The 14,270-nt window shown below is 44.2% G+C and overlaps 1 protein-coding gene and 1 long non-coding RNA gene across 2 annotated transcripts in view; one reads left to right on the plus strand and one right to left on the minus strand.

The window, feature by feature from the left end:
• LOC108518883 (uncharacterized) overlaps positions 1–14,270 on the plus strand; it is a 44,021-nt gene that overhangs the window by 6,453 nt on the left and 23,298 nt on the right. The window lies entirely within an intron of this gene.
• The window catches only part of EIF2AK3 (eukaryotic translation initiation factor 2 alpha kinase 3), an 83,272-nt gene continuing 81,401 nt past the window's right edge, over positions 12,400–14,270 (minus strand). The window contains 1 exon segment of the mRNA XM_017857577.1: positions 12,400–13,582. Within this exon segment, the coding sequence (XP_017713066.1) occupies positions 13,382–13,582 (201 nt within the window). The 3' untranslated portion in view covers positions 12,400–13,381.

Genomic DNA, 14,270 nt, shown 5'->3' on the forward strand with positions numbered 1-14,270 from the left:
CAGGGAGCACACTGCCACATCTTATCCCAGTACATGATCATTCTGTTCTTGAGGATATTATTCCTTAGGTTGAGCTCTGCTAGATTCTCCCCTTAGCCATCATCTCTTCTGTATTAACAGACCCCTAAGATTTTAGCTGAGCAATGGCCACTTGGAATAAAGACTACATTTCCCACCTTCCCTTGCATAAAACACAGCCGTGTGACTAGATCCCAGCCAATGGGCCATAAGCAAAAATGGTGTATGCCTCTTCCCAGGCCATGCCCTTCCCCTCCTGCCTCCTGGTGCTTGGACAAGTTATGAGCCTAGTTGGACCTCGTGGATAAGGGTCCTGCCCTAGGGATGGTGAAATGGCAGTGAGAAGAAGGCTGGCTTTTTGGGTGGTACACAGTAGTCTCGTCAGGTCAGGAGTGTCCCATGGAATAAAATAAACCTCCAATTGTTTGAGCCAATGTTTCTCAAGCTTACCTGAACATTAGGATCACTGTGGAGCTTTAAAATATATATATATACTGCCGGGTGCAGTGGCTCATGCCTGTAATCCCAGCACTTTGGGAGGCCGAGGCGGGCCGATCACAAGGTCAGGAGATCGAGACCATCCTGTCTAACATGGCGAAACCCCGTCTCTACTAAAAATCCAAAAAAAAAAAAAAAAAAAAAAAAAAAAAATTAGCCGAGTGTGGTGGCGGGTGCCTGTAGTCCCAACTACTAGGGAGACTGAGGCAGGAGAATGGTGTGAACCTGGGAGGCGGAGCTTGCAGTAGCCGAGATCACGCCACTGCACTCCAGCCTGGGCAACAGAGTAAGACTCTATCTCAAAAAAACAAAAACAAAAACAAAAACTGATGCTTGCCACTTCTCCTAAATTTCTGATGTAATTGGCCTAAGGTATAGCCTGGCATTGGATAATTTTTTGAGACAGAATCTCGCTCTGTTGCCCAGGCTAGAGTGCAGTGGCACAATCTCAGCTCACTGCAACCTCCGCCTCCTAGGTTCAAGCAATTTTCCTGCCTCAGCTTCCCAATAGCTGGCATTACAGGCACTTGCCACCATGCCCGGCTAATTTTTTGTATTTTTAGTAGAGATGGGGTTTCATCAAGTTGGCCAGGCTAGTCTTGAATTGCTGACCTCAGGTGATACACCCACCTCGGCCTCCCAAAGTGCTGGGATTACAGGCATGAGCCACTGGTGGCTCCTGGCCGGCACTGGATATTTAAAATGCTCCCCAGCCATGGTTGAGAACCCTTGGTTTATGTCACTGGTAATTTGGGTTTCTGTTAAATACTTAAAACTGTATCCCGGTGTGTCCAAGCTCAGGTGGGGCTTGGCTCTTAAAAGCTGTGCCTTGAGAACAGAGTCAAACTGCTCTCACTGGACAGGCCTTCAAATCAAAAGTCAGGGCCGGGCACAGTGGCTCATGACTGTAATCTCACCTTTGGGAGGCCAGGTGGGAGGACAGCTTGAGCCCAGGAATTCGAGACCAGCCTGGACAACATGGTGAAACCCTGTCTCTACAAAAAAATACAAAAATTATCCAGGTGTGGTGGTGCATGCCTGCAGTCCTAGCTACTCGAGGGCTGAGGTGGATTGCTTGAGACCAGGAGGTCACAGCTACAGTGAGTCATGATTGTGCCACTTCACTCCAGCCTGGGCAGCAGAGTGAGACCTCATCTCTACAAAATAACAACAACAACAATAACAAATTAGCTGGGTGTGGTGATGCGTGCCTGTAGTCCCAGCTACTTGGGAGGCTGAGGTGGGAGGATTACTTAAGACCAGGAGGTTGAGGCTGCAGTGAGTCATAATCATGTCACTGCACTCCATCCTGGGCAAAAGAGTGAGACTGTGTCTCAAAAAAACAAACAAAAAAAACCCCCAAAGTCAGGTGACAGGCCTCTTCCTAATTATGTCTTGTTCATCCCTTCACTGGGATGAGGGCCAATCAGGAGGATATTCACCAAGATTGTGATCCTGGAGGAGAAACTTGATAGGAACAGTTTCCAGGTGGGTAGAGGAGGTAAGGGGAGAACAGACAGACAAGCTAGGGAGCATGGCAGCTTGAGAAAAGGCCAGGAGTTCATTTGAGACTCCTGAAAAGCAGAACAGGCACATGTGGGTTCTCAAGAATTAAGGATCAACTGGATCAGTTGGTGGAGGGCCTGGTATGCCAAGCTCATGAGTTTGACTTTGAAACTGAGGATGTCCAGGGACTTTCAGAGGATGTTAAGCAGGGAAGAAATAGCACGGCCAGATTTATGTTGTAAAATATTCTGTCATGACAGCATGAGTTGGCTCGAGACCGGAGGTGGGCAGACCAGTTCTGAGGTCCTGTGAGAGGTGGTAGGGACCAATGAATGCAACCTGTTTGTGTCTGAAGTTTTGCTAGATGTCTCACATTGTTGATTTACTTTAAGTCTCCAACAAACCTAGAGTTCTGTCAACATTTATATAGCTTCGAAGCTAGTTCCTACTCAACCTGCATTTGTCCATCCAGAGCTTAGGGATCTGGGGGAATAGTTGCAGGTCCCTTCTAGAATAGTCCCTTCCTCTTAGGAGTTGCTTGGGAGATATCAGTAGAATGAACCATGGCCCAGGTGCACTTTATCTTAGTGCCAGCCTGTCCCTGAAGCAGTCAGGGTGGGGCCAGTACAGGAGAAGGGTTGAAATAAATCTAAAACCTCACCACAGTCTATCTCAAATACTAATGTTTGTGTGAATTACTTTGGCTTCTTGTTAAAGCATGAATTCTGGTCCAGCAGGTCTGGAGTAGAACCCGAGACACTGCATTTCTGCTGGTGCTCCTGGTCCTGTAGCCACTATGAAAGGGGAGGCATGTGGTTCTCAGCTTTGACTGCACTTTGGAATCATCGGGAGGCTTAAAAAAATCCTGAGGCTTGGGCTCCACACCCACAGGTTGTGATTTGCAGGGCTGGAATGCTGCCTGTGTATTGGCTGCTTTTCTTTTTTTTTAAGGTCACATTATTATTCTATTGTGCTATCAAGATCAAGAAGCAATGTCTTAGACTCACCTATGAGTGTTCAAAATATAGGTTCTTAAAACTTTGGATTCTTTAAATCTTGGAAGTAGTGGATGGGTGGTGCACACCTATAGTCCCAGTTACTGGGGAAGCTGAGATAGGAAGATCTCTTGAGGCCAGGAGTTGGAGGTTGCAGTGCACTATGATCACACTTGTGAATAGTCACTGCACTCCAGCCTGGGCAACATAATATGACTTCCTCTCTGAAGAAAAGAAAGAGGCCGGGTGCAGTGGCTCACGTCTGTAATCCCAGCACTTTGGGAGGCTGAGGCAGGAGGATCACTTGAGGCCAGGAGTTCGACTCCAGCCTGGCCAATGTGGCAAAACCCCGTCTATTAAAAATACGAAAATTAGACAGGTGTGGTGGTGCACGCCTGTAGTCCCAGGTACTTGGGAGGCTGAGTCAAGAGAATCACTTGAACCCAGGAGGTGGAGGTTGCAGTGAGCTGAGATCGCACCATTGGACTCCAGCCTGGGTGACAAGAGTGAAACTCCATCTCAAAGCAAAAAACAGAAAAAAAATAACAAACAAAAAACTCCAAAATCAGCTGGGCGTTGTGGCACATGCCTGTAATCTCAGCTACTCAGGAGGCTGAGGCAGGAGAATTGCTTAAATGCAGGAGGCAGAGGTTGCAGTGAGCTGAGATTGTGACACCACACTCCAGCCTGAGCTCTCAAAAAATAAATAATTAAATAAATAAATAAATAAATAAATAAATAAATAAAGGAAGAAAAACAACTTGAAAGAGGCCTTGCAAGAAATGTGCACTACTGCAGGTAAACAGCCCTTACACTTGGAAAAGGGGCCTGTGGGTCCTGGTGATGCCAGAGTGCAGTGATTATGGCGAAGCTGCCTGAGGGTCATGATTACTGGAATTGGATAGAGCTGATTGGACCTCCAGGCTAGTATTTTCCAGCAACCCTGTAATAGTGGGTCAATCACATTTAAAAAACCCTTAACTCTTTTACTTGCCTTTCCCACTAAGATTAACATTTACCTGTGTGATTACTTTTAAAGAATCGATTCCCAAAGTGGAATTTTCAAGACAAATTATCTTTTGAATTTAGATAGATACTGACAAAAAAAAAAGTCATAAAGATACATTTCTAACAACAGCCTATGAGAGAATTCTTTCATCACACTTTTGCTTACACACATAAATCTTTTTAATGTTTTCCGTGTGATAGCAGAAAAATGGGATCCACTGTTGGTTTCGTTTGTATTTCTTTCTTTACTTTTTTTTTTTTTTTTTAACGGAGTCTTGCTCTGTAGCCCAAGCTGGAGTGCAGTGGCAAATGATCTCGGCTCACTGCAACCTCTTCCTCCTGGGTTCAAGCGATTCTCCTGCCTCAGCCTCCCGAGTAGCTGGGACTACAGGTGCGAGCCACCATGCCCAGCCAATTTTTGTATTTTTAGTAGAGACGGGGTTTCACCATGTTGGCCAGGATGATCTCGATCTCTTGACCTCTTGATCCGCCCGCCTTGGCCTCCTAAAGTGCTGGGATTACAGGCGTGAGCCACCATGCCCGGCCTGTATTTCCGATGAGTAGCTAAATTGAGTTATTTTCTTTTTTTTTTTTTTTAACTACTTACAATTCACCTATGATTTGCCTGATTATACCCATTGCATGGAAATCCTTTGATTCAGTAAGCCTCAGTTTCCTCCTCCATAAAATGGGGGCCATAATATCTCCCAAGGTTATTGAAGGTATTCTATGAGATACCACGAATATAAACTGCCTAGTATAGGACATGGTATGCAGCAGGTCTTCCAGAAACGCTGGTTTTGAAACTTACCCAGGAGCCACCCTCTGGCTGCCCAGCAGGTCTGCGCCTCGGACGAATCCATTAGTCCCGAGGGCGGAGTGAGTGGTAATTAACCTAGGAGAGGGACGGACTCCTCTCGCCCCTCCTCCTCCTCCTTCACCAGCATCTCCCGCAAGCCACACCTCCATCGCCGGTGGTTCTCATGCCCAGCCCACCCTCCCGCATCTGTCACAAGAGGATCAGTCACCGCACTGGACTGACTCGGTGACACTCAGTCCCCCACCCTCCATCCCAAGGCCCTTGCCCGGGAACGCAGAGCGCCGCGGGCCCGCGGAGCTCCCACTTAGCCTCAGCGTCTGTTGTCACCACTTAGCCACTCGGAACTTTTCTTCCTCCTGGGCCAGGTCTTTGTACCGACAGTTCCTGCCGCCGCTCCCAGCTGCGCCCGAGCCAGAGTCCCTGCCCCAGTACCAGAATACAGACGGCATCCTCCTATCTTTCATCTCCAAACCCTCCGGCCGCCCTGCGCCCCGACTCCCCGCTGATTCCTATAGACCGGCAGCTAGGGTCAAACGCCTGGGAGAAAGGAGGCATTCCCAGCCCTCTTCCACCCCCTGGGCAGCCCAAAACCCCTATACAACAAAGGCGTTTCTTGATTACTTGAATAATAACCATACTTTTATATTTGCAAAACACGTTGTCCTCACCGGATCAAATGCCAGCCTCTAAGTCCTTGTCATAGGCATAGTCAATGTCCACATTTAAACATAAACATTATAAAGTTTTTATATGCTGCGTGTTTTACTAAAGGTTTTTTTCTGTACCTTTCTCCCCCATCATATAATCATAAGAAATATAAATCACACATATTTGTATGACCCTTTAACTCTTAGTTGTCTCTTAGTCCTCAGAATAACCCTACCACAGGACTGTGCCCGTTTTAGAACTGAGAGAACTGAAGTTGTGATTTCATTTTTGTTTCCGTTTATTGAATTCTATTTACCAGGTTCTACACTAAATTTTTTTTTTTGAAACGGAGTCTCTCTCTGTTGCCCAACCTGGAGTGTAGTGGCATGATCTCAGCTCACTGCAAGCTCTGCCTCCCGGGTTCAGGCCATTCTCCTGCCTCAGCCTCCCGAGTAGCTGGGACTACAGGCGCCCGCCACAACGGTCAGCTAATTTTTTGTATTTTTAGTAGAGACGGGATTTCACCGTGTTAGGATGGTCTCGATCTCCTGACCTCGTGATCCGCCGGTCTCGGCCTCCCAAAGGGATTACAGGCGTGAGCCACCGTGCCCGGCCTCTACACTAAATATTATATATTATATTGCTTAATCTTCAAAATGTGCAGTTTGCAGTGAGGAAACAGATTGGAAAGCTGAAGGAAAATTGTAAACAAGGAAGAAGTAATGCAGCCAGTCCTAATTCCAAAGCCCAGCACTGTCTTGTCACCTGTCACTCCCCTAAAATGCTCTCTGAATTGGGGGTTATTCAGAAAAGTGGGGATTGTTATACTAACAAGGGCAATGCAATGATAACTGTATTATCACAAGCTTCCTGTTAGGCTGCTGTAGTTATTTTAATTATTGGTTTTTTGTTTTTTGTTTTTTTTTTACACATAAAACAGTAATGAAAATATCTGCTTTGCAGAGATCCTATTAGAGTTAAATGAGACTATGTCAAATAAACTATAAAGTAGAATACAAATATGAGATCAACTAAGATATTGTAAATGCTGGCCAGGGGCGGTGGCTCACACCTGTAATCCTGGCACTTCGGGAGGCTGAGGCAGGTGGATCACTTGAGGCCAGGAGTTTGAGACCAGCCTGGCCCACATGGTGAAACCCTGTCTCTACTAAAAATACAAAAAGTTAGCCAGGTGTGGTGGCTCATGATTGTAAGCCCCCAGCTACTTGGGAGGCTGAGGCAGGAGAATCACTTGAACCCGGGGAGGCAGACGTTGCAGTGAGCCGAGATCACACCCACTGCACTCTAGCCCAGCCTGGTGACAAGAGTGAAACACCATCTTGAAAAAAAAAAAAAAAAAAATATATATATATATATATTATATATAGAGAGAGAGAGAGAGAGAGAGAGAGAGAGAGTAAATGTTGTTTATTGGTGTCCTTTTTCTTAATTTTAAAATTTAACTTATTAATCACATTGGATTAAAGTATTATCTGCATTGGAAAGAACTCAAACAATGCTGAGATGCATATTGAAGTTAATAATCTTCTCCACCCTCCCCAGCTCTACCTTTGTAAGGTAACTAGTGTAGCATTTGGTGAGAATCCTTCCAAAACTTCCTCTATGCCCATGAAAAATTCCATTTAAACAGACATAGAAACTCTTTTACTTGGTTGCAATTGTACTATTCACACTTCTCTGCAACTTGCATTTGTCATTTATCTGCTTAATGAACCATTTAGTAATTCCACTTGTGCTACTGACTCATTGAGTGTCTATAGTATGAATATATCATCACTTATTCATTTGGGCTTTTTTTGTTTGTTTTGTTTTGAGACTGAGTCTCGCTCTGTGGCCCAGGCTGGAGTGGAGTGGCACGATCTCGGCTTGACCAGCCCGAGCTCTTCTTCTTCCTGAGCCAGGTCTTTGTACTGACAGTTCCTGCTACCACCTCCAGGGTTCAAGTGGTTCCCCGGCCTCAGCCTCCCCAGTAGCTGGAACTATAAGTGTGCACCAGCATGCCTGGCTAATTTTTGCATTTTTTTTTTTTTTTTTTGTAGAGACGAGGTTTCACCATGTTGGCCGGGCTGGACAGCTGTTTTCTTGAGTAAGTCATGAAAAGATCCTTTTGGAGAAAGAGCACCCTTTCTCCTTCATTACTTCTCAGTATGAAACCCTCTCACTCCCTCGGGGCAAGTTTGTGACCTTTCTGGGTGGTGAAAATTCTCCCAGGGTCTTCCTGGGAGGCAGTAGAGCTCTGTGCCAGCAAATTCTATACTGTTTCCTCTCCTCTTCTTACTCACATTCTTGCTGCTAGCAAGAGAAGAGCTGGTCCCAAAGTGGCTGCCATCATTTATGACAGTGTTCTCTGGGTACTCTAAAAGCTAACATTTGAGAAAGCAGCAGGTTCTTCCCAAAGAGCCAGTCACTATAGCACCCCCTGAAGTCCTTCAAAACTCAACATTACAGAGCATTAATAGAAGACCCTCCTCTGGTTGTTGGGAGCTAGCACGTGGTCAGCTGCTGGACAAAGAAGGGATGGCTTTCAGCTTCCACTGCCCTGGCTCAGGCCCTCTAACCTCTTGCTGGATAAAGGCTAACAGCCCCTGTCTGGTTTCATCTCCAACTCTTTCTCCCTCTTGTCAACCGTCTTCCTCAGCCACCATAGTGATCTTGTGGTTAAAAAAAAAAAAAAAAAATTTAGAGATAGGGATCTCACTATGGTGCCCAGTCTAGTCTTGAACTCCTGGGCTTAAGCAGTCCTCCTGCCTTGACCTCCCAATGTGTTGGGATTATAGGAGTAAGCCTCTGTGTCCAGCCTATAGTGATCTTAAAATCTCTCATCATGTCCTTCCTCAGTTCAGTAACTTTCTACAGCTTCTAATTTTCTTTATTATTATTAAACAGTTAATAATACCTTAACTGTTTATCAACAAAGTCCTGAAATACTCATCCATCATCTTCAAAAAGGGATATCTGCCATTTCTTCTGTCCCCAAACTGCACCCTCCTCTGGATTCTATAAAAGCATTCACACCAGAAACTCAGGAGCCATCTTCTCCTTCACCTGTATTTAGTGAATTCCAGTGTCCTGGCCTTTCCGACTCAAAAATAATTTTTAAGTTGGTCTACTTCCCCCCACCCCACCTTTGAGAGCTTTCTTTTTTACTCCTGCCCTCCCTCCGTTCCTTTGCATGGGGTGTTCTCTCTGTTCCCTCTCCCTTCCCCAACCTTTTCTTAGTCCCCCAGATTATGAAGAAGAATCAGAAAAGAAAGCTACTCAGCTGCTCCAAATAGGGAGGCACCGAGTAAGGGATTAGGGATTAGGGATACTAAGAGTTGTTAGGAGTAGAGTTGTTGGAAGTAGCCAGGTACATACTGTTCTTGTATTTGTTTTTTGTTTGTTTATTTTGAGACAAAGTCTCACTCTGTAGTCCAGGCTGGAGTGCAGTGGCACAATCATGGTTCACTGTAGCCTCAACCTCCCAGGCTCTGGTGATCCTTCCACTTCAGCCTCCCAGGCAGCTGGGAGTCTAAGTATGTGCCACCATGCCTGGCTATTTTCTATTCTATTTTCTAATTTTTTTTTTTTTTTTTTTTGTAGAGACGGGATTTTGCCATGTTGCCCAGACTGGTCTCAAACTCCTGGGCTTAAGTGATCCTCCCACCTCGGCCTCCCAAAGTGCTGGGATTATAGATGTGAGCCACCGCACCTAGCCTATTTGTTGTTTTAAGTCATTGTCCACATGAGAAATTTAAAAGCAGTTCATGGCATGTGGGACTTTGTATAGTTGAATTTTGCAATATCTGCCATATTTAGATTATGTTGACATGCTTGTTCTCATGATGTGTTGAACATATGAGGGGAGGGAGGAATACCTTTACAGGTGGAAGAATGTTCTTTATCTCAGTCCTCAACTGTCTACTACAGTCACGTGCCACAGAACAATGTTTTAGTCAGTGAGGGAACACATATACAACAGTGGTCCCATAAGATTATAATACTGGCGCTGGGCATGGTGGCTCATGCCTCTAATCCCAGCACTTTGGGAGGCTGAGGCGGGTGTATCACCTGAGGTCAGGAGTTCGAGGCCAGCCTGACCAACATGATGAAACCCTGTCTCTACTAAAAATACAAAACTTAGCTGAGCCTGGTGGCAGGCTCCTGTAATCCCTGCTATTCCAGAGGCTGAGGCACAAGAATTGCTTGAACCTAGGAAGAAGAGGTTACAGTGAGCTGAGGTCGCACCACTGTACTCCAGCCTGGGTGATAGAGTGAGACTCCGTCTCAAAAAAAAAAACTTTTTAATACTGTATTTTTACTGTCCCTTTTCTATGTTTAGACACACAAATACTTACCATTTTGTTACCATGGCCTACAGTATTCAGTAGACATCATGCTGTCCAGGTGTGTAGCAATAGCCTGCACCTTACAGCCCAGGTGTGCAGTAGGCTGTGCCGTCTAGGTTTGTGTAAGTACACTTTGTGATGTTTGCAGGACGAAATCACCTAACAACGCATTTCTCAGATCTTTAAACAACGCATGACTGTACTTGGGGAAAACGGTGAAAATGAGCCACCTGGTGACAGTTACTGTAGTTGCAGGGATAGGCTGTCCAGGGGGAAGTCTCACAAGGCAGTGCTTTGACAATCTAGTTATGGGGGATCATAGATGTTCCCAGCAGTGAGCCAAAGAACATCCAGAGTCCCCGCTTAGCCCTTGACTTCTCCACTATGGCTAGTGGTTAGACTGGGAGCTTATTCTGTCTCCACTCTCTCAGAGAAAAATGGCACAGAAATAAAATAGCTTTTGTTGTAATGCATCTAGAGAAAGATATCAGTAAGAAAACCCCCCACACCATCCTAACATCATAAAAGTCTGCTTTTCTGTCTAATCCTGGGAGGCAAACAGCAGACTAAGTAACTAGTTTTCAAAATTTCTCATGGGCTTCCTATCCCTGGACCAGCTCTCAGGCTAGTCCTACTGCCTCCCTGAAGGGTGAATCAGGAGAGCCCTGTGCTCTTTCCTGGCAGGAGAATCGCTTGAACCCAGGAGGTGGAGGTTGCAGTGAGCTGAGATGGTGCCACTGCACTCCAGCCTGGGCAACAAAGGGAGACTCTGTCTCAAACAAAACAAAACAAAACACTTCCAGGATTTGATGCTCTCATGTTTTTAGCATCAGGATTCTTTTTTGAGACAGGGTCGCACTCTCTCGCCCAGACTGGAGTGCAGTGGTGCAACCATAGCTCACTGCAACCTCTGCCTGTTGGGCTCATGCGATTCTCCCACCTCAGCTCCCGGAGGAGTAGCCGGGACTCCAGGCATGCACCACAACACCTGGCTAACTTTTGTATCTTTTGTAGAGATGGGGTCCTGCTATGTTGCCCAGGCTGGTATCAAACTCCGGAGCTCAAGCAAGTCACCTGCCTTGACTTCCCAAAATGCTGGGATTACAGGTGTGAGCCACTGCACCCAGCCAGTATCAGGATTTTTAAGCCATCTTTCCTACTTCACTTTTGCCAAATTTTTATTGTAGTGGGGGTTATATCTAGGTTCCTCAAATTCAATTCTGCAAATATGTAATCAAGTACCAGGCTTTATGCTGGATGTTGCTGGACTACAAGAAGGTGTCCCCTTACTTTCTGAGATCTTAGAAACAAACAAGGGGGAAGCTAATCTTCATCAGAGTTGCTGGCTCCTCTGCAGCCTGATAATAAGTATTATCAAATACAATGTGCTAAAAGCAGAGGCAAGGGTGGGGAATGGGAAGATGCCAGAAAAACAACAGAATTTAAAGAGTGCAGTGGGGTTTGGAGTCAGTAGAAAGGGCTGTGGGTGAGAACACAGGGGTCTCCATTCTAACTACTGTTATGGACTTAAGTGTTGCTAGCCCAGTCCCTTAACTTCCCCAACCCCATGCCCGCTTTCCTGCTGGTGGTCAGCAAAAGCAGACTCAGGGTAAAAATGAAAGAAAACCTGATTACATCATGTAAGAATTTACAAATCCCTAGACAGCTTGGTGCAAGGGAGTAGACAAAACACTGACTAGGAATCTCAATACCTAGGTTTTGATCCCGGTTCTGCTCTTGCTGTCTTTGTGGCCTTGGACAAATCACAGCACCTTTCTGGACCTGGGTTTGACCGTAAGTAGAGTGGTAATAGTAGTGTCTACCATGGCTAGCTCCTAGGGGAGTCCTGGGGGTCAAAGGATCTTTGGGGGACTGAGTGGGGTATGCTGCCAAAAGCACACCCCTGGCTGGGTGAAGAGGAAGGGAGAAAAGGAATAGCAACTAAGGCAGGCGGACCAAGAGATGAAGACGATGGGGGTGAGCTGGCTGGGAACCAAGCAGAAGCTGGAGAAGTCATTTGAGCAGCACTGCTGCAAGTGAGTCTGGATAGACAGTCAGCCACAAACATCTGGGAAGTGTTTTTCCAGCTGACAGGTTGCTCATAACCTTGTGTGGCAGACATTGTTTATAAGATGGAGATGCTATGCATTTTGACCTTTCTAGGTTGTGTCTAGCTGGTTCATGCCCTGTCAGCCCTGCATGCCACATGCCTCCATGTGGGCACATGTCAGATGCACCTCGGTATCAATACAATAGCATCACCACAGCCCTTTTCTCTGAGAGCTCTCCCTTTAGGGGAGAGTCCTCTCTATATTCCCAGTTCTTGGCACAGGGTAGGCACTGAGCAAAAATGTCTGTCAGTTATGGATCTTGTGAATTTTGAAAGGGCCCGCCAAGTCTTTGGGAAATGATGAAAAAGATACCTGTCTGAAATGGGTTAGGAAGAAGTTTTCTTGAGGATAGGTTTATGACTCTTTCTAGATCTATGATCCCATTTTATAAATCTGAAAATCTACCATTTTAGGACTAACTCCTCAAAATAAGAGTCAACCATATGTAATTTAAAAAAAGTTTTATTAAATCATTTAGACTTGAAAGAAGTCACAATAGTTAACACACTTAAGTGTGTTCTGTACACCACCAACCCAAATGGATTGATTTCAGAATTTTTATAAATAAAACATAAACATATTTACAGTGAAAATAAAACATGTTAGCAAGTTAATGATTAAACTGTTACCTATAATCAGTTTTGGGGAAGTACCAACCTACAGTATTACATATAAGACACTTAAGATTTCATTAGGCTTAAAAAGTCCATAATTGAAGAAGTTAGTTGTAATATATATGATCCATTTCTTACTACAGCTTTTTTCCTCCCAAAACTAGACTTTTCAACCAATTTACATAAAAGCTTCATTTTCCCTTTATTGGAGGTAAAAGTACAAAAAGGTCTAACCCCACCCTAGAACCATCTAAAGAATAAAGCTATTGAATGCTACAAATAGGACTATAAAACTATGGACATACACCGTTATTCAGTTTGTGCTACTTGTCCTCCAAAATAGTGCAGATTCCTAAACCCACCAGGCACAAAAGTGGAGTCAGCTTTTTCTGGAAATCAGTTTCAAAATCATCATATCTCTAGAAAGCATATTTCTAGAACAACAGTTGCCACATAGGGGGACTTTCCTTCTTCTGTATTATAAAAATATTTCCATTTTAGCTTTCACTATATATATTTTAGGGATTGCTGCTACCTCCTTAGGCAAACGATGAGGGCTATAAATCTTGGCCAGCAGCCAGTTTCAAGAGACTAACAAAGAACAAAGACAGCCCTTTATGTATAGCAAAACTCAAGAGTTGGCTCAAATTAGGTTATGCCCCCCAAATCCAGCTTAAATTTGACATAAAAAAAGTAGTCCACAAGAAAATTGAGCAAATAACAAACTTTTCAAGTCTGCAATTTTGGACAGGCATGTTCTAAGAAGTAGGCTACTATCTGTGTCACCTATTAGGGTTGCTAGCACAACTTAAGGCTAATTGCTTGGCAAAGGGCTATGGGAGTTGTTAGACTGTCTTGAATGTTTTGTTCCCGATGAACTCAAGGAGCGAGACCTCTGTCTGAGCACTGTTTTTCCTGGAAAGTCCAAGTCTTCAAACACAGCATTTTCAATGATGTTTGTAGCTTCAGGTCGTTCCATGGGGGATGGAGACAGCATGTCTTGAACCATCATATACTGAAATATAAAATTGTTTTATGATAAAATGGCCAGGTTTGATCACTGTACAGTTTTAAAATCAGTGTTGGCAAAATTTTCTGTATATATTTTAAGTTTTGAGCCATATTCGAGTTTTCAAGTCTCTGATAACAACTACTCAGCTCTGCTATCGATGAACAAAAGCAGCCAGAGACAAGTTGTAAATTAATGGACATGGCTGTGTTCCAATAAAACTTTATTATAAAAATAGGTGGTAGGCTGGATTTGGCCTGTGGGCACTAGTTTGCCAACCCTCATTTCAAAAAAGCATGGACAATTTTTGGGTAATTTGATTTTCTAACATATTATAAAGGATTATTTAATCACATCCTTGAAACATAGATATAATCTGAGTTTTAAAAATCTTATAATTGCAAGTAAATCTACAATTATCTCAATAAAATCTTAATTAGAAAAAATTATGGCAGAGATCAGCAACCAACACCTTTTCTTGGTTTCTAAAAATCTCTTTGAATATAACATGTACTCTTATGAGCCACCCTGGGAATAGATCCATCAAGTTTGCAAAATACATGATGACAATTTTTAGTAAAACATATTTAAGTATATATAGGTATTAATATATAGTTACAAAGTCCATTTTTTAATGCAACCCTTCATTATACTTAAGATACTGAAAGATAAATTTTGACTTTTTCCAATTTGA

Source organism: Rhinopithecus bieti, unplaced genomic scaffold (genome assembly GCF_001698545.2).
Source record: "Rhinopithecus bieti isolate Rb0 unplaced genomic scaffold, ASM169854v2 scaffold_46389, whole genome shotgun sequence".
Taxonomy (NCBI): domain Eukaryota; kingdom Metazoa; phylum Chordata; class Mammalia; order Primates; family Cercopithecidae; genus Rhinopithecus; species Rhinopithecus bieti.